The sequence below is a fragment of the Stomoxys calcitrans genome, chromosome 4 (assembly GCF_963082655.1).
Source record: "Stomoxys calcitrans chromosome 4, idStoCalc2.1, whole genome shotgun sequence".
Taxonomy (NCBI): Eukaryota; Metazoa; Arthropoda; class Insecta; order Diptera; family Muscidae; genus Stomoxys; species Stomoxys calcitrans.
The window spans coordinates 30,541,542-30,569,148 of NC_081555.1; the positions used below are offsets into that span (position 1 = coordinate 30,541,542).

General features: G+C 41.4%; 1 protein-coding gene across 1 annotated transcript in view; it reads left to right on the top strand.

The window, feature by feature from the left end:
- The window catches only part of LOC106087652 (homeobox protein unc-4), a 48,602-nt gene extending 23,736 nt beyond the window's left edge, over window positions 1-24,866 (top strand). The window contains exons 2-4 of the mRNA XM_013252765.2: window positions 18,818-18,996; window positions 23,249-23,388; window positions 23,580-24,866. Of these exons, the coding sequence (XP_013108219.2) occupies window positions 18,818-18,996; window positions 23,249-23,388; window positions 23,580-24,141 (881 nt within the window). The 3' untranslated portion in view covers window positions 24,142-24,866. The remainder of the gene's footprint in view (window positions 1-18,817; window positions 18,997-23,248; window positions 23,389-23,579) is intronic.
- The last annotated feature ends 2,741 nt before the right edge of the window (window positions 24,867-27,607 follow it).

Consider the following 27,607-nt stretch of genomic DNA (forward strand, 5'->3'; position numbering starts at 1 on the left):
ATTTGATTAAAGTTCATTCTAAGTCCGCAATTACTTTTTGGGCAACCTATTATTTATGCAAAATTTCAAGCGGCTAGCTTTACTCCTTCGAAAGTTAGCGTGCTTTCGGCAGACAGACGGACGGGCAGACAGACGGACGGACAGACGGACGGACGGACGAACAGACGGACGGACAGATGGACGAACGGACATGGCTAGATTGACTTAAAATGTCATGATGATCAAGAATATATATACTTTATGGGATCTTAGACGAGGGTATAAAAACACTCTCCCATTTTTATGTTACCAATTTCTTTAGCTATAGTCCCATATTCGGCTACCCAGTCTTCCAAAAACTTGTAATTGTCCAGCCACACATACAAACTAAAAGCCAGGGAAATTTTCCCTTTAGCTCACAAATTGCCTAGGTACATGAAGTTTTTCTATTTTTACAATTTTCCTTAATTACTCATTGGGTAATGAAGGGGCAAAGCCTTTGGAGTCTCTCTCTCTTCCCAAGTGGAACAAGCCAAGTATTTAAAATTTTGCAAATATTGAAAATTAGCACATTTGAGCTACTAGCAATGAGGGCTTTTGCTTTAACTTTTCCTCCCCTTCAGCCTTCGCTGTGGCAATTATCTTATAAACCATTGGCTCGTCGTTCGTTATTTTCCGAGTTGTTTTAGCATTTTTTTTAAACGTTGTTGGCGATTATAATTAAAAAATCAAGATAAAATAGTGGCATAATTGGAAATGATTAAAAACTTCACTCCTTCGATACAAAACAAAAAAAAAAAAAAAACAATAACAACAGCAAACTTGGGTCATGCAGTGAGGTACGTGATGAGGAGTTGATGTTGTTGTTGTTGCTGCTGCTTGATGTTTGTGGCAAATAGACACGAATTTTGGTTTGATGTAAATGTGAGGGATTGCCAACGCGATTGGCCTCATTGTAAAATTCCGCAGGCCTTACAGTAAAAAGGCCCTTAAGAATGAAACAAAAGTTTATCTAACATAGCGTTCAGTCAGACGAACGGAGGCCTTACAGTACAAAGGCCCTTAAGAATCAAACAAACGCTTATCATCCAAAGCGTTCTGTCAGACGACCTTTTTATACCCACCACCATACGATAGGGTCTAAGACCGTCTCGACATTCTGAGTCGATCTACCCATGTCCGTCCGTCCGTCTGTCGAAATCACGATAGCGGTCGAACGCGTAAAGCTAGCCGCTTGAAATTTTGGGCTGATGTAGGTCATTGGAGACTGCAAATGGGCCACATCGCTTCAGATTTGGTAGCTCCCATATAAACCGATCCCCCGATTTGACTTCTTGAGCCCCTAGTAGTCTTAAATTTCATCCGATTTGACTAAAATTTCTAACAAAGACTTGAGTTATGACTTTCAACATGCATGCCAAGAATGATCCGAATCGGTCTATAAACAGATATTGTCTCCATATAAACCGATCCCGATTTGACTTCTTGAGCCCTGAAACGTGGCACAAGGACTTCTGTTCGTACTTCCAAACTCTTTGCTGAGAATGATATGAATCGGTCTATGTACTAATATAACCCCCATAAAATCCGATCCCCCAATTTGACTTCTTTAGTCCCTAAAGACCTAAATTTTTTTCCGATTTGGCTGAAATTTGGCACAAGGGCTTGGGTTCTGGCTTCCAATGTCAATAACGAGTCCGAATCTGTCTATAAACTGGTATAGACCCCCTAAAAACCGATCCCTGGATTTGACTCCTTGAGTACCTTAAAGCCTCTATTTTCTTTCGATTTGGCAGAGTATGATCTGAATCGGTCAATAAACTGGTATACTCCCCACATAAAGCGATTAACAGATTTGACTTCTTGACCCCTTAGAAGTCTCAATTTTTATCTAATTTGGGTGAAATTTAGCACAAATACTTCTGCTATTACTTCGAACATCCATGCCAAGTATGATCCGATGCATATACTGATATAGTTGCCATAAAAATCGATCCCCGGATTGAGCTCCTGCAAATTTCAAATTTGCCCTTGTACATTCCATTAAGGAACAGAGGCAAACTTCTCACATATCAATGAGTGCGGTCTGATTCAAGTTTCAAGCTCAATGATAATGATAAGGGACCTCCATTTCATAGCCGAGCCCGAACGGCGTACCGCAGTGCGACACCTCTTTGTGGAGAAGTTTTTACATGGCTACCATACTAAATGGTACAATACCTCCCAAGTGTCGCCAGCATTAGGAGGGGATAGCCACCGCTGAAAATGTTCATTATGTTCTCGCCAGGATTCGAACCCAGGCGTTCAGCATCATAGGCGGAGATGCTTACCTCTGCGCTACGAAGGCCTCCTTGAGCTCCTACAGCCCTCAGATATCATCTGATTTGGATGAAATTTAACGCAAATACTTCTGGGATGACTTCCAGCGTCCTGCCAGGTATCCGAATGGGTCTATATACTGATATAGGCCACTTAAATACCAATTTCCCAATATGACTACTTGAGTCTATAGCAACCGTAATCAATTCCCGATTTGTTTCTTGTAAAGTGATTTAAATAGGAACTGAGTTAATAAAATCAAATTTTTAGCGGAATCAATGGTGATGAGTTCCCAAGATTCGGCTTGGTCGAACTTTGAGCCTTTTCTCTTGTTCAAACTAAAAACTTCTGTAGGACCTTCTACTTTTATCCAAAATGGTTAACAACTCCTTGTAGAAGTAGTAGGTAGGGAGAATTTTGAACCTTTTCGAGACTTTTGCTGGAATTCATTCTGTCTTATTAAAGAAGTCATGCAGTAAGGCCTTCTTCTTTTTTACAAAAAAGAGAATAACTTCATAGGGAGCCCTTCTAACATGCCTTCTTTATCAATATAACAAGAACAAGTAAGAGCGTGTTAAGTTCTGCTGGGCCTAATCTTGTATACCCTGCACCATGGATCGCATTTGTCAAGTTTTTTGTATAGTTTTCTAAGAAACGAGAAGTATATTCGGTAACTCTGGAGAAGTATATTCGGTAACTCGGTTTATAAGGTATTTTATTAGGTTATAGACCGATTTCGACAATTCGTCTGTGAGAAGTAATAGTAGAAGCCATCGTGCAAAATTTCAGCGCAATTGGATAAGAGTTGCACCCTCTAGAGCCTCAAGAAGTATATTTGGGAGATCGGTTTATATGGGAGCTATGTCAGGTTTTAGACCGATTCAAACTATACTTCGTACATCTGTTGGAGATCATAAAAAAAGTTATCGTGCAAAATTTCAGCGAAATTGGGTAAGAGTTGCTCCCTCTATATTGAACTGAATCTTTGCACAGATTCTTCTTTTGTCCATGGGCAGATTAAGTTTGAAGGTGGGAAGCGCACCATACCTTTATTTAGCCCCCATATAGACTCATCTTTTGAATTAAGCTCTTAAGGCAACTAAAGTCGCACTTATTACTGAATTTCGCTGAAAATTGACACAGGGACTTGTGTTAGGCCCCTCGATATCTGTAACATTTATGGTCAAGATCGGATTATGTTTCGATATAGCTGTCATAAAAACCAATACCGAATTCCCGATTTGTTTCTTGTAAAGTGATTTAAATAGGAACTGAGTTAATAAAATCAAATTTTTAGCGGAATCAATGGTGATGAGTTCCCAAGATTCGGCTTGGTCGAACTTTGAGCCTTTTCTCTTGTTCAAACTAAAAACTTCTGTAGGACCTTCTACTTTTATCCAAAATGGTTAACAACTCCTTGTAGAAGTAGTAGGTAGGGAGAATTTTGAACCTTTTCGAGACTTTTGCTGGAATTCATTCTGTCTTATTAAAGAAGTCATGCAGTAAGGCCTTCTTCTTTTTTACAAAAAAGAGAATAACTTCATAGGGAGCCCTTCTAACATGCCTTCTTTATCAATATAACAAGAACAAGTAAGAGCGTGTTAAGTTCTGCTGGGCCTAATCTTGTATACCCTGCGCCATGGATCGCATTTGTCAAGTTTTTTGTATAGTTTTCTAAGAAACGAGAAGTATATTCGGTAACTCTGGAGAAGTATATTCGGTAACTCGGTTTATAAGGTATTTTATTAGGTTATAGACCGATTTCGACAATTCGTCTGTGAGAAGTAATAGTAGAAGCCATCGTGCAAAATTTCAGCGCAATTGGATAAGAGTTGCACCCTCTAGAGCCTCAAGAAGTATATTTGGGAGATCGGTTTATATGGGAGCTATGTCAGGTTTTAGACCGATTCAAACTATACTTGGTACATCTGTTGGAGATCATAAAAAAAGTTATCGTGCAAAATTTCAGCGAAATTGGGTAAGAGTTGCTCCCTCTATATTGAACTGAATCTTTACACAGATTCTTTTTTTGTCCATGGGCAGATTAAGTTTGAAGGTGGGAAGCGCACCATAACTTTATTTAGCCCCCATATAGACTCATCTTTTGAATTAAGGTCTTAAGGCAACTAAAGTAGCACTTATTACTGAATTTCGCCGAAATTTGACACAGGGACTTGTGTTAGGCCCCTCGATATCTGTAACATTTATGGTCAAGATCGGATTATGTTTCGATATAGCTGTCATAAAAACCAATCTACCGATTTATATCCTTTGGTCCATATAAAGCACATTCATTACATTCGTATAATGACAGACTTTCTTTCTGCGACAACTACACTACTTCCATAGTGCACATGATTCTGTGCATCTGTTGCACATTCATTACATTCGTGTAATGACAGACTTTCTTTCTGCGAACACCAAACACTACTTCCATAGTGCACATGATTCTGTGCATCTGTTGGAATGCCAGAAAACAGATGCAAAGAATCATGTGTACCACGGAAGCAGTGTAATGGTCACAGAAAAAAAGTTTGTCATTACACAAAAACACATGCATTGGGAAAAAGTACAGCTTATAGATAGGGTTGTCGAGCGTGGTTAATGTGGTATTTCTATCATAGCGGCGTTTCCCAATAAATACGATTCAAATACAACATACCAACGCACGGCCCTTGAAGCTATCACACCTAATATGGTAAAAAAGTTTTCTAACCAAAGACGAAACGCGTCCCATAGTGCTTGGTGTGTGTTACTTCAGTTTTCGTTTTGATTATTTTATTATTTCAGAATACAAAATTCCATCTTTTCCATGCTGTCTTGAAGAAGACATCGGTAAATAGCTCTCTCCATTGCGCATGCACTGACGCATGATGATTAATTATCGCCAATGGCGTCGCAAATGTTGTTCTTGAGGGAATTTAAAAATAAATCGCATGAACTCCAATCTGGAGAGCGCGTCGGCCATTGGAGATCGCCTCTGAGAGAGATGAGGCGGTCGGGAAAATATGATCGCAACAAATTCGTTGAGTCTTGTGTTGTGTGTGCTGGGGGTCCATCATGCTGAAACCGCTCGTTTCTTACGTTCATTTCTACGAGGCTTGGAAGAAAAAATTCCTGAATTATGCACCTAAGCAAATGCAAATTTTGCCCATGAACATTCCACTATGGAACAGGGGCAAACTTCGCACATATCAATGAGTTCAAGTTTAAGTTCATTGATAAGGGACCTCCTTTTAATAGACAAGTCCGAACGGCGTACCACAGTACGATACCACTTTGGAGAGAAGTTTTACATGGCATAGTACCTCGCAAATGTTGCCAGCATTAGGAGGGGAAAACCACCACTGAAAATTTTTTGTGATGGTCTCGACAGGATTCGAACCCAGGCGGACATGCAAACCTCTGTGCTACGTTGGCCTCGTATAACGAGCTGCATTCACGGTAACACGGAAAAGAAGCTCTTGACGGCGAAGGCCTGCTGTTCCCTGGTCCAGGGCATGAGCAGAGAGAAAAAAACTTGGGGACTTCCCCCTCCAAATGCGACTCTTCTCGACCCCTCCCCGCCCTACTCACCGCTCCGAAATTTCTCAAATGAGAAAGTTTCTCTGACGCACCCTGTATTATTCTCCTGAGTTTGTCAGTCCCCTATAGAGGCCTTTAGCAATCCCTTGATACCACCTCTGTTTTGGTATAGTTGGCTAGATGACTTACTTTGAGGTTGACTTAGCATGCATGTGGAAAAGCCATTTTCTTTGCCATTAAGTCATTTGACACTGTGTCATGCAATGTTTCATTCAATAACAACACCCCAAAGGAGCTGGCAATCAAAGAATTTCACTAGAATTTTGCTTAGGAAAATGTTTTTGCTCCTTTTTTTGTAACCACTGGTATGTAAGGATGTGGCTTAAAAGAGAGAGGGAGAGACGGAGAGAGAGAGGAGTTCTAAATGTAGGTTCCTATAGGTAGAAAAGAAAGTAAAAAACTCGATTATGTTGCATGTTTGGCATAATATGCAACAGCACCATTGCCAGACTAAAACTAGCACAGTGGTATATCAAATATGTTGAAGTTATTTGGAGCGACATATTGTCATGTTAGAACACAGGTTAATAATCATTTGACAGTTTTTCTGGAAAGGTTTCATTTCTCAAAGAAAAATTCCGGCAGGCGCTAAATAAACAAAGACTTTAAATCAGCAGCCTTTATAACATTTCTTAGATACTATCCATGTGGGGTTTTGGCTACGTTGATCTGAGACAATTACTTGGCCAAAAATTTTTTCCAATGCCAATCATTTGATATTTTATTTTGTCAGGGTGTGGTCGGAGTAACTCCAGGCCAGATCAGGTCCACACTGTAGGGGTTGTGAACCTTCTCCCGCCTGCGTGGATTCTTTGTTGGGATCATTAAACTCTACTATGGACCAAGGTCAGACAGTGCTAAGAGTGTCCAGAACTCAATGTTTCAATATTTCAAGGACGAAAATATTCCTTATCCTGATACTTAGTATATTCACTCGTCAAGTGTCAAGCATTGGGGCTCCGTGTCTGCTTTGCGTGTTGTAGATCTCAGCGCATCCGTCGTCCAATCAAACACGTTTTATCCATGTATCTTAGGAGACTCCCCAGAGACACATCTGCAAGTTCGTCGAGATCGAAGAGGAATCGGAGGATGGGAAGCCTAGGCCCCTGTAGACCTGGGTATGAGCATATCTGGTGCTCAATCTTCTCCTCTTCAATACATCGTCCAGAGTAGCCGTTGTGGTGCGGGTCTCCCATGCGCACAATCATATGGCCTATCGCACAAAGTCGGGTTATGACTCCTGTAATCGTACTCACTGACTACTTACCAAGTGCCTGCAGCTCCCTCGATCTCTTCCAAACAACAGATAGGCAGAGTGTTCTGGTAATCCAAAAGACTCCCACCTCCACAGACTCGCACCTCGCCAGCGCCTCCGCACATGTATGTTCAGTAGTTCGACAAAGGACCGACCACTTGCCTTGGGGATTTTCTCCTGGCCAACACAACGTCATGAGCCAGGAGCCCTTTCAGGGCCCCCCAATACACTCTGCACCGTATTTTGACCTGATCGTTCTTGAATTCAAGGCCTTAGATCCGCCATACTGTCCACATATATCCTGAGTTTCGAAGGTGGCAGGCCCATCTTTTCGATTTGCTTTGCGCCCAACCATATGGCACATAACTCTGCCTGAAAAACTGTGCTCTCGTCCGACAGTTTAACTAACTTACCGATGTGGAGTGTCTCCAAGTAAACCTCCAGTACCGTCCCTGACTCCATCGTGGAGCCTTCTGTGAAGGCCGAGGCCTCATACAACTCAAACACGACATCCGCCTTCCACTACCCCCTTCCGGAAAAGCAAATCCGGTAAAATTTTCCCTGAATCGGTTATGGTGACAGGTAGTCTGAGATTCTCTTCAGACTACCTCCTGCATCCATGGCCTCCAGAACGGTCAGTGGCCATGTCCGCCTTCTCTCAGCATGCCAAGTTCTCTCAGTATGCCAAGTTCTCTCAGCCTAAGCGCTACCTAAGCGGCACAGACCCGAATATATGCCTCAACAGTTTGTAGATTCATCATCGCCTGCAGACCCGACTGCGATGTAAATCTTAACGCCCCCAGGATTCCGAAGTAGGCCAGTCTCTGTACCATTCGAAGTTACTTGGTCCATGTGCTCTTTTCCGAAGCCTTCCACCATACCAGTGCTCCATATGTCAGCACTGGTCTTACAATGATCGTGTTCATACAGTATTGATTTTCTGCCTTACTAGAAGGCGTACATCGCCTTTTGGCACCTTTCCTCCGTCTTCCTTTACAGTTTCGAAACGAGGACTAGGTCATGTTATTTCGCCTTCTTTGACAACTGCAGAGTGGTCTAGTCCAAAGACGAGAGTCTGAAATCGATTATCTTATATCTCCAAGAGAAGAGCACCAGCTCCGTCTTCCTTGGGTTGGTCCTCAGAACATTTGTTGTAGCCTATCCCGAAAGCCTACACAGTGTCCTTCGCGCTGATGGTCGACAGAAATCTGCCTCAAATCACTAGAGCGACTTGTTGCTGTTATTGTAGGCAAATTTGCACGTGGAGATGGCGATTATCTTCAAGCTCCTGTAGGTGAGGAAGCGCGTTCCGGTCCAAAGGATCGATCGTCGAGGGAACAATTGATTATTTAAAGTGCCCATAACTCGCCTTCTCATATCGAGCATCATTGGCTTTCAGTATTTATGCAGGATCCAGTGCCGCCCGGCCTCTCACTAAGACTCTCCGCTCGATACCGCTGATTGTCCGCGACTGTCATTGCAACTACTCCGTGTGGAGCATTCCACCATCCGCAACCTTTGGATGTGTCCGGTGGCTAGCAACTAAGCTTCTCGTGACAGCTATGAACAACACGCGGAAGGGGCCTCTAAAATCCTGGTTATAGCCAGTGTGGTGCTCACAGCGATAAGTTTCACGTCATTGCCGCTGAAATAGGACTTCGTTTATCCCCAGGTTCCATAGAATCAGCGTGAACACACCTCACACGTGCCCCTTTTCAATGGCTTTCTGACCACACTTTCTCCCCAAGTCGGCATTGATTATCCTACTGTGAAGCATAGTATTCGTCCACCGGGAGACGCTCGGCTGGATCTGCTCGCAGTCCAAGTCAGGGACTATCCACCCTATCTCTACTTTGTTAAATTCACCCTCAATATTGAGGGAGGTGTAATTCTTTTATTGGAGAGATATCTCGACCTTTCGTGCCACTTCATATAGGGCCGTCTCCACCGACCTGCTTTTGAGGTAAGCATGTTGTGCCCTAATGAAATTCGCCGGTATCAGTCCCTCCCCCCTTCATAGATAGACTGATTGGCCTATAATCCTTCGCAGTACTGTAGTTTATTTTCCCCGATAAATACCACCCTCAAAACCCTTGATATGCCAGGCTCGCCTGAAAGCCCTCACATACATGGCCGAGTGACTGCAAGGGACTCTTGCAGCAGCTTTGGGTTTATTCCGTTTGGTCCAGCCGATTTAAACGGCTGGAAGGTGCCAATCGCCCTAACTATATTCTCCTCATCAACGACTTTACTGATGATGTCATTCATGGATTCAGTTCTTGTGGGTATAAAGATGTTCTGATCGCCAATCTATTTCTGACTGCCTGGAAAATGTTTTTCTATCAATATCACCTTCTCCTGGTTGGTTTCGTTGTGAGTTTCGTCTTCTCACTTCAGAGAGCTTCTAATTCTACACAGAATTTGGCCCAGGAACTCCTCTTCCCTATACTCGTCGCCTTCTTGAACTTGCCCAAGATATTCGTCCCTTCCCTTAGTCGTGTTCTCCCTTTTCGACTTGTTGAAGAGCCCCCTGGTTTCTTTTCTTGGGCGCTTCGGTAGCCGAGTTAGTAGCATCAGCCAAATCAGACAAAAATTGGGACTTCCAGGGGCTCAAGAAGTCAAAGGGAGATCGGTTTATATAAGAGCTATATCTGGTTATATACCGTACTTGGCAGGGGCTCAAGAAGTCAAATCGGTGGATCGGTTTATGCGGGAGCTATATCAGGTTACAGACCGATATGAACCATACTTGGTTGAGAGTCATAACAGAACACTTCATGCAAAATTTCAGCCAAAAAATTGCGACTTCCAGGGGCTAGACCGATTTGGACCGTATTTGACAGTTTTTTGAAGTCATAGCAGAACACCGCATGCAAAATTCCAGCCAAATTGAACAAAAATTGCGGCTTGTAAGGGCTCAAGAATCAAATCGGGAGATCGGTTTATATGGGAGGTGTATCTGGTTATAGACCGCTTTAGACCGTACTTGGCACAGTTTGTTGAGAGTCATAACAGAACACTTCATGCAAAATTTCAGCTAAATCGGACACAAATTGCGGCTTGAAAGGGCTCAAGAAATCAAATCGGGAAATCGGTTTATATGGGAGCTATATCTGGTTATAGACCGATTTGGACCGTACTTGGCACAGATGTTGGAGGTCATAACGGTACACTACAGGCAAAATTTCAGCTAAATCGGACACAAATTGCGGCTTGAAAGGGCTCAAGAAATCAAATCTGGAGATCGGTTTATATGGGAGCTATATTTGGTTATAGACCGATTCGGATCTTACTAAGCACAGTTGTTGAGAGTCATAATAGAACTCTACATGCTCAATTTCAACCAAATCGGACAAAAGTTGGGGTTTGTAAGGACTCAAGAAGCCAAATCGGGAGATCGGTTTATATGGGAGCTATATCAGGTTATAGACCGATTCGGACCGTATTTGGCACAGTCATTAGGAGTCATAACGGAACACCACATGCAAAATTACAGCATAATCGGACAAAAATTGAGGCTTCCAGATTCTCATGAAGTCAAATCGGGAAATCTGTTTATAGGGGAGCTATATGTAAATCTGCACCGATATGGTCCATTTGGAATTCCCAACGAACTACATCAATATTAGGTATATGTGAAAATTCCAAGCGGCTAGCTTTACGCGTTCGACCGTTATCGTGATTTCGACAGACGGACGGACATGGCTAAACCGACTCAGAACGTCGAGATGATCTAGAATATATGTACTTTATGGGGGTGTAACGAGGTGTTACAAGGGAATGACTAGATTGGTATACCCCCATCCTATTGTGGTGGCTATAAAAATATTTTTTAATTTTTTAAAAATCCAAATTTTTTGAACAATTTTATTTTTATGGGTAGGTATGTCAAAATTGTACTCCTATGGAAACCTTTCGCCAGGAAGTAGATTTCTGTCGAAAATTTGACAAAATCTTATTAAATTCTCGATCCTCTTCTAAATCTGTAACCTCACCAGCAAATTTTTCACATTTGCTTCTTCATACACCACCTCTTTAATTTGCAATCCATTATGCAACTGCTGATTCCTTATGGTGCATTTCATCATTTAAAACATAATCATAATAAATTTCAATTACCTTGGCTGCTCGTTGTAGATTCATTGCACATCCATGACCCAGGCGCAAATAATGCAATGCAATGCAACCACGACCCACCATCCCACATAGCTCATGGAGGAATGCATTGTAGGCTATACTGCTAATGTTAGAAATTATATTTTATGATGATGCATGTCTACCACCAATGGCAGGTCTATGATTTGCATTACTACCGAGTATCGCTGCAACCGGCAATGAAGTGCAATCAAAGTATACTCCTTTATGAGCAAAAATGCATTCGTGTTTGCTTTTTTTTTTGGAGGGGGAGTTACAAAGGTAAATGGGCAACTTGGGAAAAGGATATGTTGGTCGTTTTTTTGCTGAGTTTAGTGGTTGAGGATTCCGGGTTTTATTTATCAAGCTAGAGGAAAACACGATTATTTGCCCATTACACCCCCTTTTAGATGGAGGATTTTACATGCGTAATTATTCGTTACACTACTTGGGATCAAAGGTTGTTATAATTTAGAGGAATTGTATGTAACGCCTTGAAGATAGGGAGTTTGATGAGAAATATATATTGGACAGCTTCTATGAGATGAGTGAATTTGTCTTTAATTCGTGAGAAAAAAAGAGGAATATCATTTTTATACCCTACACCAGTGCTGTGTATAATATCCTGTACTATAACTTAGTGCATTTGTTTGTAACACCCAGAAGGAAGAGAGTTGGACCCAATGATAAGTATACCGATTGACTCAGAATAACTTTCTGATTCGATTTAGCTATGTCCGTCTGTCTGTCCATGTAAATTTGTATACAAAGTACAGGTCGCAATTTTCATTTGATCGTCTTACAATTTGGTACAGGCATATTTTTCGGCCTAGATACGAAGCCTATTGAAATTGGGGGAAATCGGTTCAGATTTGAAAATAGATCCCATATATATGTTCGTCCGATTTGCAGTAATAATACAATAAAATGACCATTTGTTAACCGATTTTCTCGAAATTTGGCAGGAAGGATTTTCCTTTAACTCTTAATATTACCGGTGAATTTCATAGAAATCGGTTCAGATTTATATATAGCTCTCATAGATATATATCGCCCGATTTGCACTCCTAGAGCCACTGCAAGCGCATTTATTGACCAATCTTGCCAAAATTTTTAACAACGCTCTCCTCGACGACTTCCACAATATCTATAAAGTTTGGTCGAAATCGGTTCAGATTTAGATATAGCTCCCATATATATGTTCGTCCGATTTGCAGTAATATTGCAATAAAATGGTCATTTGTTTACCGATTTTCTTAAAATTTGGCAGGAAGGATATTCTCTTCACTCTCGACATAAATGGTGAATTTCATGAAAATCGGTTGGGATTTAGATATAGCTCTCATATATATTGGGTTGCCCAAAAAGTAATTGCGGATTTTTTAAAAGAAAGTGAATGCCTTTTTAATAAAACTTAGAATGAACTTTAATCAAATATACTTTTTTTACACTTTTTTTCTAAAGCAAGCTAAAAGTAACAGTTGATAACTGACAGAAGAAAGAATGCAATTACAGAGTCACAAGCTGTGAAAAAATTTGTCAACGCCGACTATATGAAAAATCCGCAATTACTTTTTGGGCAACCCAATATATGTCGCCCGATTTTCACTCCTAGAGCCTAGATCTTTATCTGGTTATAGACCGACATGAACTGTACTTGGCACAGTTGTTGAGAGTCATAACAGATCACTAAATGCAAAATTTCAGCCAAATCGGATAAAAATTGCGGTCTGTAAGGACTCAAGAAATCAAATCGGGAGATCGGTTTATATGGGAGCTATATCAGGTTCTTTGTGCAAAACACTATGTGCAAAATTTCAGCCAAATCGGACAAAAATTGCGTCTTCAAGAATTCAAGTCGGGAGAATGGTTTATATGGGAGCTTAATCAGGTTCTTGACCCATTTTAACCGTACTTGGCACAGTTGTTGGAAGTCAGAACCGAACACTACATGAATAATTTCAGCCTAATTGGATGATAGGTGAGGCTTCCAGGGGCTCAAGATCTCAAATCGGGAGGTCGATTTATATGGGAGCTATGTCAAAATCTGAACCGATATGGCCCATTTGCAATCTCTAACGACCTATGTCAATATTAGGTTTCTTTGCAAAGATTCAAGCGGGTAGCTTTATGATTTCGACCGTTATCGTGATTTCGACGGACAGACGGACGGACGGATATTGCTAGTTCGAACCAGAATTTCGAGACGATCAATAATATATACACTCATTATGGGGTCCTAGATCAATATTTCGAGGTGTTACAAGCGGAATGACTAGATTAGTATACCCCTATCCTATGTTGGTGGGTATTTTTTTCAAACGTTTGATTTCCTTCACCTTGCATATTTTCTTTAAATCATGTAGTGTATCACCAATTCGTCCTTGCTTGCTTTCATTGACTACTTACATGTCTTTCTGTTTTTGCTGCTACTTTGCCTGTTAGACCTGCTACAGGTTAAACCCACTTCATTTTAATTCCAGGCTGTTATTTTTGCCAGAAGCATTTATTTTGAAATTAAAATTATAGTCTATACATATTTAAATATCGCTAATGACTTTATTAGCATGAGTTGGTTTCGTCTTCGAGCTTTTTTCAAGGCACTGCTCCATTTTTTATAGAAAAAAAAGTCTAATAATGGAGTTTATGATGTTGCAGCGATAGGTTTGGTCAACTAAATGGAATTTAAATAAATCGAGAAGTTTTATTGGTGGTGGTTTCTAGCCATTGTTTGGTGGTCAATAAAAATTCTCAAATAAAACAAAGCTATTTAATATTAGATTTTGCTTTAAATCTAATAGATTAAGCTTTAAATCTAAGTTTAAGTTAAATCAATTGCCCCCATAGACATGAATGATTTTATCACTTTTCGTTAGAAACTTTCACAACTTTTACTTCAGCGTCTGAAATTTTCATGTTAAAGAAAATTTCGCTGATTTTTATGCCCTCCACCATAGGATGGAGGAATACTAACTTCGTCATTCCATTTGTAGCACATCCAAGTATTGATTTAAGACCTCATAAAGTACATATATTCTTGATCGTCATGACGTTTTAAATCGATGTCCGTCTGTCTGTCTGTTTGTCTAGCTGTCGAAAACACACTAACTTTCGAAGGAGTAAAGCTAGGCGCTTGAAATTTTGCACAAATATTACTAGAGTAGGTCGGTTAGAGTTCTAAATGGCCCATATCAGTAGATGTTTTCAAATAGCTCCCATATAAACCGATCTCGAATCTTGACTTCTTGAGTCAAACCTCGGTTAGGTTTGTAAAAGGACCATATCAGTCCATACTTTGAAATAGCCCCATATAAACCGAACTCGATTCGTGACATCTTGAACCTCTAGAGGGCGCAATTCTTAACCGATTTGGATAAGAAATTTTGAAATTTTGTACTATGACGTTCAATAGTTGTGCTAAATATGATTTGAATCGGTCCAAAATCCGATATAGGTCCCCTATAAACCAATATCCCGAATACATTTCTTGAGCCTCGTGAGGGCGCAATTCTTTTTCGATTTGGCTGAAATTATACACAGTATGGCCTGAGTCGGTCTAAAACCTGCTATAGCTCCCATATAAACCGAACTTCCGATCTCCCGATTTTACTACTAATCTTACTTCCCCTATAGAACACAATTCTTATCTGATTTGACAGAAATTTTGCACAACGCCTTCTCCTATGACCTTCAATATAAAGGGTGATTTTTTTGATGTTAGGATTTTCATGCATTAGTATTTGACAGATCACGTGGGATTTCAGACATGGTGTCAAAGAGAAAGATGCTCAGTATGCTTTGACATTTCATCATGAATAGACTTACTAACGAGCAACGCTTGCAAATCATTGAATTTTATTACCAAAATCAGTGTTCGGTTCGAAATGTGTTCAAATTTTGACAAATTTTGTTCAGCGATGAGGCTCATTTCTGGTTGAATGGCTACGTAAATAAGCAAAATTGCCGCATTTGGAGTGAAGAGCAACCAGAAGCCGTTCAAGAACTTCCATGCATCCCGAAAAATGCACTGTTTGGTGTGGTTTGTACGCTGGTGGAATCATTGGACCGTATTTTTTCAAAGATGCTGTTGGACGCAACGTTACGGTGAATGAACACATTTCGAACCGAACACTGATTTTGGTAATAAAATTCAATGATTTGCAAGCGTTGCTCGTTAGTAAGTCTATTCATGATGAAATGTCAAAGCATACTGAGCATCTTTCTCTTTGACACCATGTCTGAAATCCCACGTGATCTGTCAAATACTAATACATGAAAATCCTAACCTCAAAAAAATCACCCTTTAGGTACCAGATATGGTCTTAATCCGTCCATAACCTGATATAGCTCCCATATAAACCGATCTCCCGATTTTACTTCTTGACCATCTCCTTATAGGGCGGAATTCTTATTTGATTTGGGTGAAATTTTGCACAATGACTTCTACTATGGTTACCTAAATCCAAATCAAGTATGCCTCGTCTCAAATCCATGGTGGAGGTTATATAAAATTCGACCCGACTAACGAAAGCACGCTTTTGCTTGGTTTTTCATAGAAAACAAGCTGAACCAGGCCCGCTCCACTGCTCTCCACTGGAAGGATGGGGGTATATTCATTTTGTCATTCCGCCCATTCCAAAAGCCCAATATCCGATTTTGCTGAAATTTTGGACAGTGATTTGTGTTAGGCCTTTCGACATTCTTCTTCAATTTGGTCCAGATCGGTCCAGATTTGGATATAGCTGCCGTATAGACCGATCCGCCGATTTAGGGTCTTAGGCCCATAAAAGACACATTTTTTATCCGATTGTGCTGAAGATTGGGACAGTGAGTTGTGTTATGCCCTTCGACATCCTTCTTCAATATGGCCCAGATCGGATCAGATTTGGATATAGCTGCCATATAGACCGATCTCTCGATTTAAGGTCTTGGGCCCATAAAAGACACATTTTTTATCCGATTGTGCTGAAGACTGGGACAGTGAGTTGTGTTATGTCCTTTGATATTCTTCTTCAATTTGGCTTAGATCGGCCCAGATTTGGATATAGCTGCCATATAGACCGATCTCTCGATTTGAGGTCTTGCGCCCATGAACAGCGCATTTATTGTCCGAGTTTGCCAAAATTTGAGACAGTGAGTTGTGTAAGGTCCTTCGACATCCTTCTTCAATTTGGCCCAGATCAGTTCAGATTTGGATATAGCTGCCATATAGAACGATCTCTCGATTTATGATTTTGGACTCATTAAACGCACATTTATTATCCGATTTTGCCAAAATTTGGGACAGTGAGTTGTGTTAAACCCTTCGACATCCTTCTTCAATTTGGCTTAGATAGGTCCAGATTTGGATATAGCTGCCATATAGACCGATCCGCCGATTAAGGGTCTTAGGCCCATAAAAGCCACATTTATTATCCAATTTTGCTGAAATTTGGGACAGTGAGTTGTGTTAGGCCCTTCGATGTCCTTCTTCAACTTGGCCCAGATCAGTCCAAATTTGGATATAGCTGTCATATAGACCTATCCGCCGATTTAAGGTCTTAGGCCCATAAAAGACACATTTTTTACCCGATTGTGCTGAAGATTGGGACAGTGAGTTGAGTTATGTCCTTTGATATTCTTCTTCAATTTGGCTTAGATCGGCCCAGATTTGGATATAGCTGCCATATAGACCGATCTCTCGATTTAAGGTCTTGGGCCCATAAAAGGTGCATTTATTGACCGATTTTGCCAAAATTTGGAACAGTGAGTTGTGTTGAGCCCTTCGACATCCTTCTTTAATTTGGCCCAGATCAGTTCAGATTTGGATATAGCTGCCATATAGACCGATCCTCCGATTTAGGGTCTTAGGCCCATAAAAGGCGCACTTATTGCCCGATGTCGCGAAAATTTAGGACAGTGAGTTGTGTTAGGCCCTTCGACATCCTGCATCAATTTGGCCCAGATCTGTCCAGATTTGGATATGGCTGCCATTTAAAACAATCTCTCGATTTAAGGTCTTGGACCTTTAGAAGGCGCATTTATTGTGCCATTTCGCCGAAGTTGGGACATTGATTTGTGTTAGGCCCCTTGACATCTTTCTGCAATTTGGCTCAGATCGGTTCAGATTTGGATATAGTTGCCATATAGACCCATCTCTCGATTTAAGATTTTGAACCCATTAAAGGCGCATTTATTGTCCGATTTCGCCAATATGTGGGACAGTGAGTTGTGTTAGGCCCTTCGACATACATCTTCAATTTGGCCCAGATCAGTTCAGATTTGGATATAGCTGCCATATAAACCGATCTCTCATTTGAAGGTCTTACGCCCATGAAAGGCGCATTTATTTCCGATTTGGCCGAAATTTGGAACAGTGAGTTGCATTGGGCCCTTCGACATCCTTCTTCTACAGAAAGTGACATATCTGTCACTTTCTGTATCCAGACCATACATTTTGTTTGATAGCACCTTAACGATTAGACAGATTTTTTACCTTCGTCTATACTGAAATTTAAAATTATTCATAATTTTCGTTTACATCCATTTTTTGACCAATATGATTTATTCCAAACCCGCAAACCAAAATAATTAAAACTTTCATTTATTATCATCCCCTCTCTCAATATTTGTCCCATCGCTTCAGTTGTAGGCCTCCTGCCTTAGAGAAATAGGGATTTAGGGAATATGTACGGCAGTCAAGCAACTTTCTATACTGCCCATTTTACTCGACCAGGCCATAAAGGTTATGTAGGCCCCACCCCCTCATCTGCCATTTACAATGGTGCGTAAAACAAAGTGCTATGTAATTAAAATGTTGTTGCCATGTTTGTTGTTACCAAAAGCAAACAATAAAAGCCACAACAACTAAACGTTCGTTTGCCATGGAATCAGGCATTCGCACTCACAATGGCTAATCTATTGGTGTGGCATAAAAATCGTTGGTTGCATTTCCATACCCCTGGCGGCTACAAGCCACCCTAATGTAGATAATTGAAATATATGATTATGAATATTTATTATTGTCGAGTGAATGAGCGAATGTTTTGGCCTGACTGCCTAGCAGCTGGTTATGGCTATGTTGCCGCTTGCTGTTGAGCGTAATTAAAATCAAAATAAATGTGTGTGTGTGTGTGTGTGTGCAAGTGGGCCACTTGCCCCAACTCCCACACAGCAAATGGGTTCCAAAGGGACAAATAGCTGGATGGCTGACTGACTAGAGGGCAATGTTTGATATGTAAATTAATGAATTGTTATTGTTGTTGTTGGCGTTGCAACAATTTGTGGTTCAGGTTATTAATTGAGTTTTGTAGTTTTTGGGCCATCTGTTCACTCGATATGGGAATTTTTCCTGTTAGTTGTTCTGTATTTATGGAGCCAGAGATGGGGGATAGCTCCTGGGGCTAGCAGCCTAATAGTTTTGATTATATTTAATTAAAATGAATATGTTTTTGTTATCACCCCCTTGTGCTTGCCTCTGTCGCCTTCCCTTGGCATACTCGTATACCCAAACTATGGTGTTATAGAGTTATTAATTTTTATATTTTTTGGTTTTTATTTTTGCAGGTTTCTCAGCCGACGGCGATGATGAAAGCAGTGCTGCCAAACGTCGACGTTCACGCACCAACTTCAATTCATGGCAGTTAGAGGAATTGGAACGAGCCTTCTCAGCCAGCCATTATCCGGATATATTTATGCGTGAGGCTTTGGCCATGCGTTTGGATTTGAAGGAGAGTCGTGTTGCGGTAAGTTTAGTTTTAAATGAAGGGAGTTAATGGCAGATAAGGGAGATAATCCACTACCATGGATTCTGGTAAAAAAATTATGCAAAATAAATTTAGCTGAAGGGCATAATTTGTTTATTCTACATACCAAACCACTGTCAAACCAGCAAAAATTAAAGCTTCTAGTAACCGAATAAGTCTAATCGAAAGTTCGGTTTATATGGGAGCCATAACAGGTTATAGGCCGATTTGGACCGTACTTGGCACAGTTGTTGGAAGTCATAACAGAACACTATGTGCAAAATTTTAGCCCAAGCGGACAAAAATTGCTGCTTCCAGGGACTCAAGAAGTTAAATTGGAAGATCGGTTTATATGGGAGCTACCTGCCGAACCGACAAGTACCTCCTTCTTTAACAGTCTAATATCTTTTTAGGCTGGGGACTCTTCGCGCTGAATGTGGATATCGAAGCGAAGTGGACCTCTTATACTTCGATCTGATTTTGTAAGCCAGATTCGTAATCTACTCCCGAATACCTTTCATTTAAGCCCCATTTTGATATGAACGTTCAATTTGTCTATTTGGAGGAGTTTTGGGGTTTGGGCAACTTCCTGGGTACTTGGACCCAATTTTTAATACCATATTCGCATTCTTCTCTTCAATAGCTCTTGTATGATACCCATATTGTCATTATCGGTACACTTTTGATTTTGGGTGGAGTTTTTGGGGTCCCCCGTTACCCCAAAAAATGGCCTGCCATCTTCCGATATTAACAAATTATAAAGCCTGTCCCTCCCTACTGCTCATATTCGCAATCTACTCCCGAATACCTTTCATTTGAGTCCCATATTGTCATGATCGTCCAATAAACCTATTTTGGGTGGTTTTGGGATTGGGGCGGCCCCCAAGTTATTTGGACTCAATTTTTAATATGAAATTCGTACTCTACCGCTGAATAGCTTTCATTTGAGTCCAATATTGTCCCGAACGGTACGCTTTAATTGTTGGGTAGTGCTTTTGGGGTAAGGGGGAGAGTCCGCCCCCCTTACGATATCAAAAAATTATATAGCCTATGTTTATTTCCAGTCCAACAATCTACATAATCTGTGAAAATTTCAAGGTAATCGGTTCAGGACAATACGGAACTAACAAACAAACCGACAAACAAGCACAAAATTGATTTTTATATGAAAGTCTAGCTGGAACGGTCTCGCTCCGCTGCAACTCCTTTCAATCTCTAATATCTTTTATTTGAGCCCTGTATTGAACGGTTAATAAAACCAACGATTTGGATATTTCGGGGTATTCCGGCGGTTGAATGGCTCCTCAGTCATTTCGCCCTGAATGTGGATACCATATTCCTGCTCTACTTTAAAATAACTCGGTACCATATTGTCATGGTTGGTAAATATGTCCGGTTCGGTGGTGTTTTGGAGGTGGGGTGTCAACTCAGTTACTAAACCCCGAAAATCAATAACATATTCGTGCTCTACCAGCTCATTTGAGCCCCATATTGCCTTTATCGGTAAATATATCAAGTTTAGGGGTACGGCGCCTCTTTGGAGAGAACTTTTTAATATGGCATAGAAGCTCACAAATGTTGCCAGCATTAGGAGGGGAACGGGGGCCCCCGGTAGCCGAGTAGGTAGCGTGCTTGGATTACCAATGCAGGGGTCGTGAGTTCAATTCCCGCCAGAAGCCTTGGTCTGTCGCTAGTGTGGCATCACAATGGACTTAAAATTGTCTAAGTGAGTCTGTAAAGGACTGCCACCCTTACGCAACCTAACCTAGGAGGGGAACACCACTGCTGAAAATTTTTTTCTGATGGTCTCGCCAGGATTTGAACCCAGACGTTTAGCGTCATAGGCGGACATGCTAACCTCTCCCCTACGGTGGCCTCCCTTGGTGAATAATTATGCTGATAAAATATAATGCCTCCCGCTCCGAGGCGAAGGGGAGACACGGAGATGACGAGTGTTGAAAAATACAACAAATATGGGAGTAGAATAGAGAGCAAGCGCCTATCTATCACGATACCACGCAAGGGCTTCCACGAAGCGTAAGCCCAACTCACTCAAGTATACACTCGCCAAGTGCCAAGCGTTGGTGCTTCGCGTCGGCGCATACATGACAGCGTGTTAAAGATGAAGATCGGAGAAGAACCGCCTCCCTAGGAAGGAAAGCCTGTGTCCCTGTAGTACCGGGCATTAGCAGAGCAGGTGGTCGATCGTCTCCTCATCATTCTCATCAAGACGTGGTCCACAGTAGTCGTTGTGCGTAACTTCTATGTGCGCGGCCATATGGCCTATCGCAGAGTAACTTCTATGTGCGCGGCCATATGGCCTTATCAAGGACCAGCAATTCCCTCCTCCTCTTCCGGTCAACAGCTGGCCAGAGTGTCCTGGCAATCCGACACAGACTGCCACCTCGCCGCCGCCTCTGTACTAGCGATCTCCTCTACAATGTTCAGTAGTTCGGCAAATGTGGAAGACCGACCGTGGAGAACAGCCTCCCTAGGAAGCAAAGCCTGTGTCCCTGTAGTACCGGGCATTAGCAGAACAGGTGGTCGATCGTCTCCTCATCATTCTCATCAAGACGTGGTCCACAGTAGTCGTTGTGCGGGACTGCTATGCGTGCGATCATATGGCCTATCGCAGAGATCCTTTATCAAGGACCAGCAACTCTCTCCTCCTCTTCCAGTCAACAGCTGGCCAGAGTACCCAACATCCATCCACCGACTGCCACCTCGCCACCGCTTCCGCGGTAGCCATCTCCTCAACAATGTTCAGTAGTTCGGCAAATGTGGAAGCCCGGCCTCAGGTCTGCTTGGTGTGGAGGATCCCCTTCTTGCATACACGTTCGCCTTCTCCTATCTCAGAACACTAATGTGTCCGGGAACCCAGGCCAACACAACGTCATGCGCCAAAATCCCGTTCAGGGCCCCTCAACACTCCGCCACTCACTTCGAACTCAAGGCCTTGAGGGCCGCCATACTGTCTACATCCTCTGGATATCCATTGAGGCCAACGTATTGGCTCAGAACTCTGCCTAAAAGTTCGTGCACTCGTTTGGCAGTCTAACTGACATACCGATATCGAGTGCCTGCGACTAAAACCCCCAGTCCATTCCCTGACCCCATCCTGGAGCCACCAGTGAAGACCGGGGTCTCATTCCACACAAACACAGCATCCGCCTCTTACTCTCTCTTTGCGGGAAGTGAATCTGGAACAATTCCTCCCGAATCAGTCTCGGCGACTGGTAGTCTGAGAGCCTCCTCAGCCTACCTGCTGCATCCATCGCTCTAGAGCATATCCGCCTTCTCTTAGCATGTCAAGTTCCCCCCAACAAAGCGCTAGCTTAGCGGCACAGCCCCGAATACATACCTCAAAAGGTTGCAAATTCAGCATCGCCCACGGACCCGCCTTTGCACTGCTCACCAATGCGTGAGTGGCATAGCGACCATCGGAGGCCACCGTAGCGCAGAGGTTAGCATGACACTGAACGCCTGGGTTCGAATTCTGATGAAAACATCATGAGAATTTTCAGCGGTGGTTATCCCCTCCTTATGCTGGCGACATTTTGGAGGTACTGTACCATTTGGTATGGCGGCCATGTAAAACTTCTCCATAAAGAAGTGTCGCACTACGGGACGCCGTTCGGACTCGGCTATAAAAAGGAGGCCCCTTATCATTGAGCTTAAACTTGAATCGGGCAGTACTCATTGATATGTGAGAAGTTTGCCCCTGTTCCTTAATGGCATGTTCATGGGCTAATATGCATTTGGTTAGCAAGCTGATGAGGTCCCTGGCAAAGTCCGAAATCGCTATCTTTGCAGTCTGCCCCCAATACATTTAACACACCACAACTGTTAAGACTCTTTAAACAGTTTTTGTTGCTTTGCTTTGTTGCTTTGCTCACTAATTAGTGAGTGGGTGGAAGCATATAAACTTTTGGTGGCATAGCAAGCTGATGAGGTCCCTGACAAAGGCCGAAATTGCGATCTTTGCAGATTGCTGAGATTTTTTAAAGAGTTTTTGTTGCTTTGCTTTTCTTTTTGAAATAGAGGCAAGAAATGAAAACTCATTGATCTAAGCTTATTAATCCAACAACCAAATGAAATTGTTTTTGTGACCAAACTAATGAAGCGCCCGAACGAATTTTTTCGAAATTTCACTTCCACCAACCAATTATTTCAGAATTTTTGGCTTATTTCTTACAGTGTACAAATTTTTCTCCTGATAGTTTTCTAATATTATACGCTTTGTTTCAGATAGGTATGGTTCCAGAATCGACGTGCCAAAGTTAGAAAACGCGAGCATACCAAAAAAGGACCTGGAAGACCTGCCCATAATGCACAGCCACAGACCTGCTCTGGTGAACCAATCCCGCCCAATGAACTGAAAGCTAAAGAAAGGTAAGGGAAGAAGAAGAAGAAAAAAAAACAGGGAGAGAGAGAGGAGAGAAAAAAAATCGGCAATGTCGAATTTTCGTCAGCACAACCGAATTCGAATTTTTTTCTATATTTTTGATATTCTGTTTCTTCAATAATTTTGAACAAATTTCTAACTTTTTCCCCCGCTTTCTCTTTTCTTTTCCTAATTGCAGAGCCCGCCGGCGAAAGAAACTTGCCAAGGCCATTGATCGACAAGCCCGCAAGTTACAAGCCAAAGGCATTACCGTCGATTTGGAGGCCCTCAAGGCCGAATACATATCACAGCACAAGGCGAATGGCACCTTTTCCGATTCTGATCTCGAAGATGATAGCATACAAATCGATGTGGTGGGTGGCACCGAAAGCGATGATGAATGTGATGATTTCGATTTTCGCAGTCCGCGTGGCAGTGATCTGGCCAACAACAGCTATTCGCCCAGCGGCAGTCCCAATGGCCTGGGCAGTCCCATGTCCAATGGTGGCGGCCTAGATGCTGGGCGGGAGGATGATAACAACAGCAATCATCAAATGCACATGCATATGGCCAATGGCAATGAAGGTTGTGATGTCAAACCGTTCCTGTTTCCCGGAAGAGCCACCAACTTCCAGATCAAATTGCAAAACACCTCCTCATCATCCTCATCGCCCTCGCCGAATCACCAGCAGACCTCACCCATCAGCATAAGACGCAGCAATCCGTTCAGCATAGAATCGCTGCTGTTCAACAACACGTGAGTGCTGTAGCCCCTGGCAGATGGCATTAAAGGCTAGACAGACAGAGAGTTAGACCAAAAAGAGAACGAAAAACAAGGCTAGCTAGCAAGATTATCAAACAGCAAAATGTGTGAGTTTTGTTGGCAGTTAATCAAATGGGCTACAAATAAATAGTTAGTTAAGACACTTACATTTCGACTACCCTCAAAAGCATCCCAGCAGACCACGCAACGCCTTCTACCAAAGAAACAGAGAAAGAGGATACTCCTACTTCAGGCTTGTATGACAAATGGCGACTCATTAACATACCACAGTCATTGTATCATGTGTTAAGTATGGCTTAAAGCCCAAGGCAAAGAAATGCAGTATGACTTGGAGTTTATAAGAGTTTGGTGCAGGGGGTAGTGAAGGGGAAGCAAGTTGAATACGAGACATAATCATTAAGGCTAAACAAACTTTTACCTACAACCATGTTCCTTTTGTGTTTTTAGTTTTTTTTTTAACTGTGCAAGCAGCAATCTTTAGTTGAAAGTTTAAAATTTTTATTTTATGTTGTATTATTTTTTTTTTCACTACCACTTCATTAAAATTTTCTTTACCTTGAATGAAGAAAGTTTTTGAAAAAAAAATCCAAAACATCATCACATAATGAGATAATTGTATTGCGTACTTCGCCAGCCACCACATCGATTTAAAGTTATTGCCTTCAGAAGGTGAACCACTAACTCACTCACACTCACTTTGCTTTGGTCCAAAAAAACACTTGAAATTAACAAGTCATTCATTCAACCAGCCAGCCATCCATCCAATTTGGCTACCGTGGTCAAAATCCGATAGTTGGCCATCATTATATTTAATGTCAAGTAAATGCAAAACAAATTGCCTCAATATTATGAATAATTGACTTGTACTTGCATCAAGTCATCATCAAGGGCGATTTGGGTAAAATAAGGCGAAAAAGGAAAACAAAAATTGAATGCGCCATGGGTATTACACAATGGCACAGTGGGATGCAGAGAAAAAGTGAAGGCATAAACTTTGAGAGAATATATGGTACAGAATTAAACTTAAAGAACCAGGCTTACAAGGGTTTTGTTTTACCGCTATTATTTCAAGCCTGGTTCTCTTTGAAGAAGTTTCGTCAAACACTAGATGGGGACAGTAGGAATGTCTACAATATATACAAGTTCAGTATTAAAGAGAATTGGAAATGAGAGTCAATTTTTTTCAGAGTTTTGATTTTTCTGGATTTTGTGGAAACTTGGTGAAATTAAAATAAATGTTGGCAAAATATTCTATTCTTTGAGAAATTTCTATTAAAAAAATATTTTACTAATTATATGCATAATTTTGTGGAACATAATTAAAAAAAAATATATTGGGTTGCCCAAAAAGTAATTGCGGATTTTTCATATAGTCGGCGTTGACAAATTTTTTCACAGCTTGTGACTCTGTAATTGCATTCTTTCTTCTGTCAGTTATCAGCTGTTACTTTTAGCTTGCTTTAGAAAAAAAGTGAAAAAAAAGTACATTCGATTAAAGTTCATTCTAAGTTTTATTAAAAATGCATTTACTTTCTTTTAAAAAATCCGCAATTACTTTTTGGGCAACCCAATATATATTTCTTATTTTCATACCCACCACTATAGGATTCATTTAGTCATTCCGTTTGCAACACTTCGCAATATCCATTTCCGACCCTACAAAGTGTATAAATTTCTGATCCTCGTCGTGTGTTCGTCAGTTGTAATCACTCTGCAAATGCAAATTTTTTCCATGAACATTCCACCAAAAAGCAGATTCAAACTTCTCATGTGGCAATGAGTGCAGTCGGATTCAAGTTTAAGCTCAATAATAAGGGGCCTCCTTTTTAATGCCGAGTTCGAACGGCGTGCCGCAGTGCGAAACCTCTTTGGAGAGAAGTTTTTACATGGCATAATACCTCACAAATGCTGCCAGCATTAGGAGGGGAAAACCATCGCTGAAAATTTTTTCAGATGGTCTCGCCAGGAATCGAACCTTGACGTTCAGTGTAATAGGCTGACATGCTAACCTTTGTGGTACCAGCATTAGGAGGGAAAAACCATCACAAATGTTGCCAGCATTAGGAGGGGAAAACCATCGCTGAAAATTTTTTTCAGATGGTCTCGCCAGGAATCGAACCCTGGCGTTCAGTGTAATAGGAGGACATGATAACCTGTGTGTTGCGCTGGACTCCCACCGTAATCACTCTACAGTCTTTAAATTTTGAGAAATTGATTTGAAATTTTGCACAGACTCGTACTTCTTCTATACGCAGGTGAAGTTCTTGAATGGGCCAAATCGGACTATATTTAGATATAGCTGTCATTTAGACCGATCTGGAGATTAAGGGTCTAAAGGCCGTAAAAGCCACATTTTTTGTCCGGTTTCGCTGAAATTTGAAACAGGAAGCTGTATTAGGGGCCCCTATATTCAAACCGAATATGGCCCTTAACCGATATGCCGGTTAAGGGTCTTAAGCCTGTAACAGGCGCATTAATTATCCGATTTCGATGAAATTGAAAACAGTGTTGCTTTAGGTCCCCCGACATTCGACTTAAATTCAGATCGTCTATATTCGGATATAGCTGCAATATAGACTGATATGCCGATTAAGGGTCTTGAGCCCATAAAAACTGCACTTATAACCCGATTTCGCTGAAACTTGAAACAGTGAGTTAGTTTAAGACTTCCGTAATCACAACTTAATATGGACTATCGGACTATGTTTTGCTGTAGCTACCACATTGACCGATCAGCCGATTTAGGGTCTTGGGTCCATAAATGGCGCAATTTATATCCGATTTCGCTGAAATTTGAAAAAATGAGTTGATTAAAGTCTCCCTTTATTCAACTCAATTATGATTCAGATCGGTCTAAATACAGATATAGCTGCCATATAGACCGATCCGCCGATTAAGGGTCTTGAGCCCATAAAAACTGCATTTATATCCCGATTTCGCTGAAACTTGAAACAGTGCGATAGTTTAAGGCTTCCGTCATCACCCCTTAAAATGGTTCAGATCGGACTATATTAAGATATAGCTGCTACAGACCCGATCTGCCGATTTAGGATTTTAAGCCCATAAAAGCCGCATTTTATATCCGATTTCGCTGAAATTTGAAAAAGTGAGATGATTAAAGCCTCCTGATATCCAACTCAAATATTATTCAGATCGGTCTTTGGTCGGATATAGCTGGCATATTGGCCGATCTGCCGATTAACGGCCTTTGGCCCATAAAAGCTGCATTTATTACCCGAATAGCAAATTTGAATTTGCCACAGTGACTTGTATTAAGCCTCCCGTCATCCGACCAGCATATGATCCAAATCAGACTATATTTAGATATAACTGTCATATAGAACCTTCTTCCCATTTACGGTCTTTTTTTGAAAAATAATTTAAAAACGAAGATTTTTTGAAAACCTTAAATAAAACAAGTAATAGCGAACTTGCGACTTCCG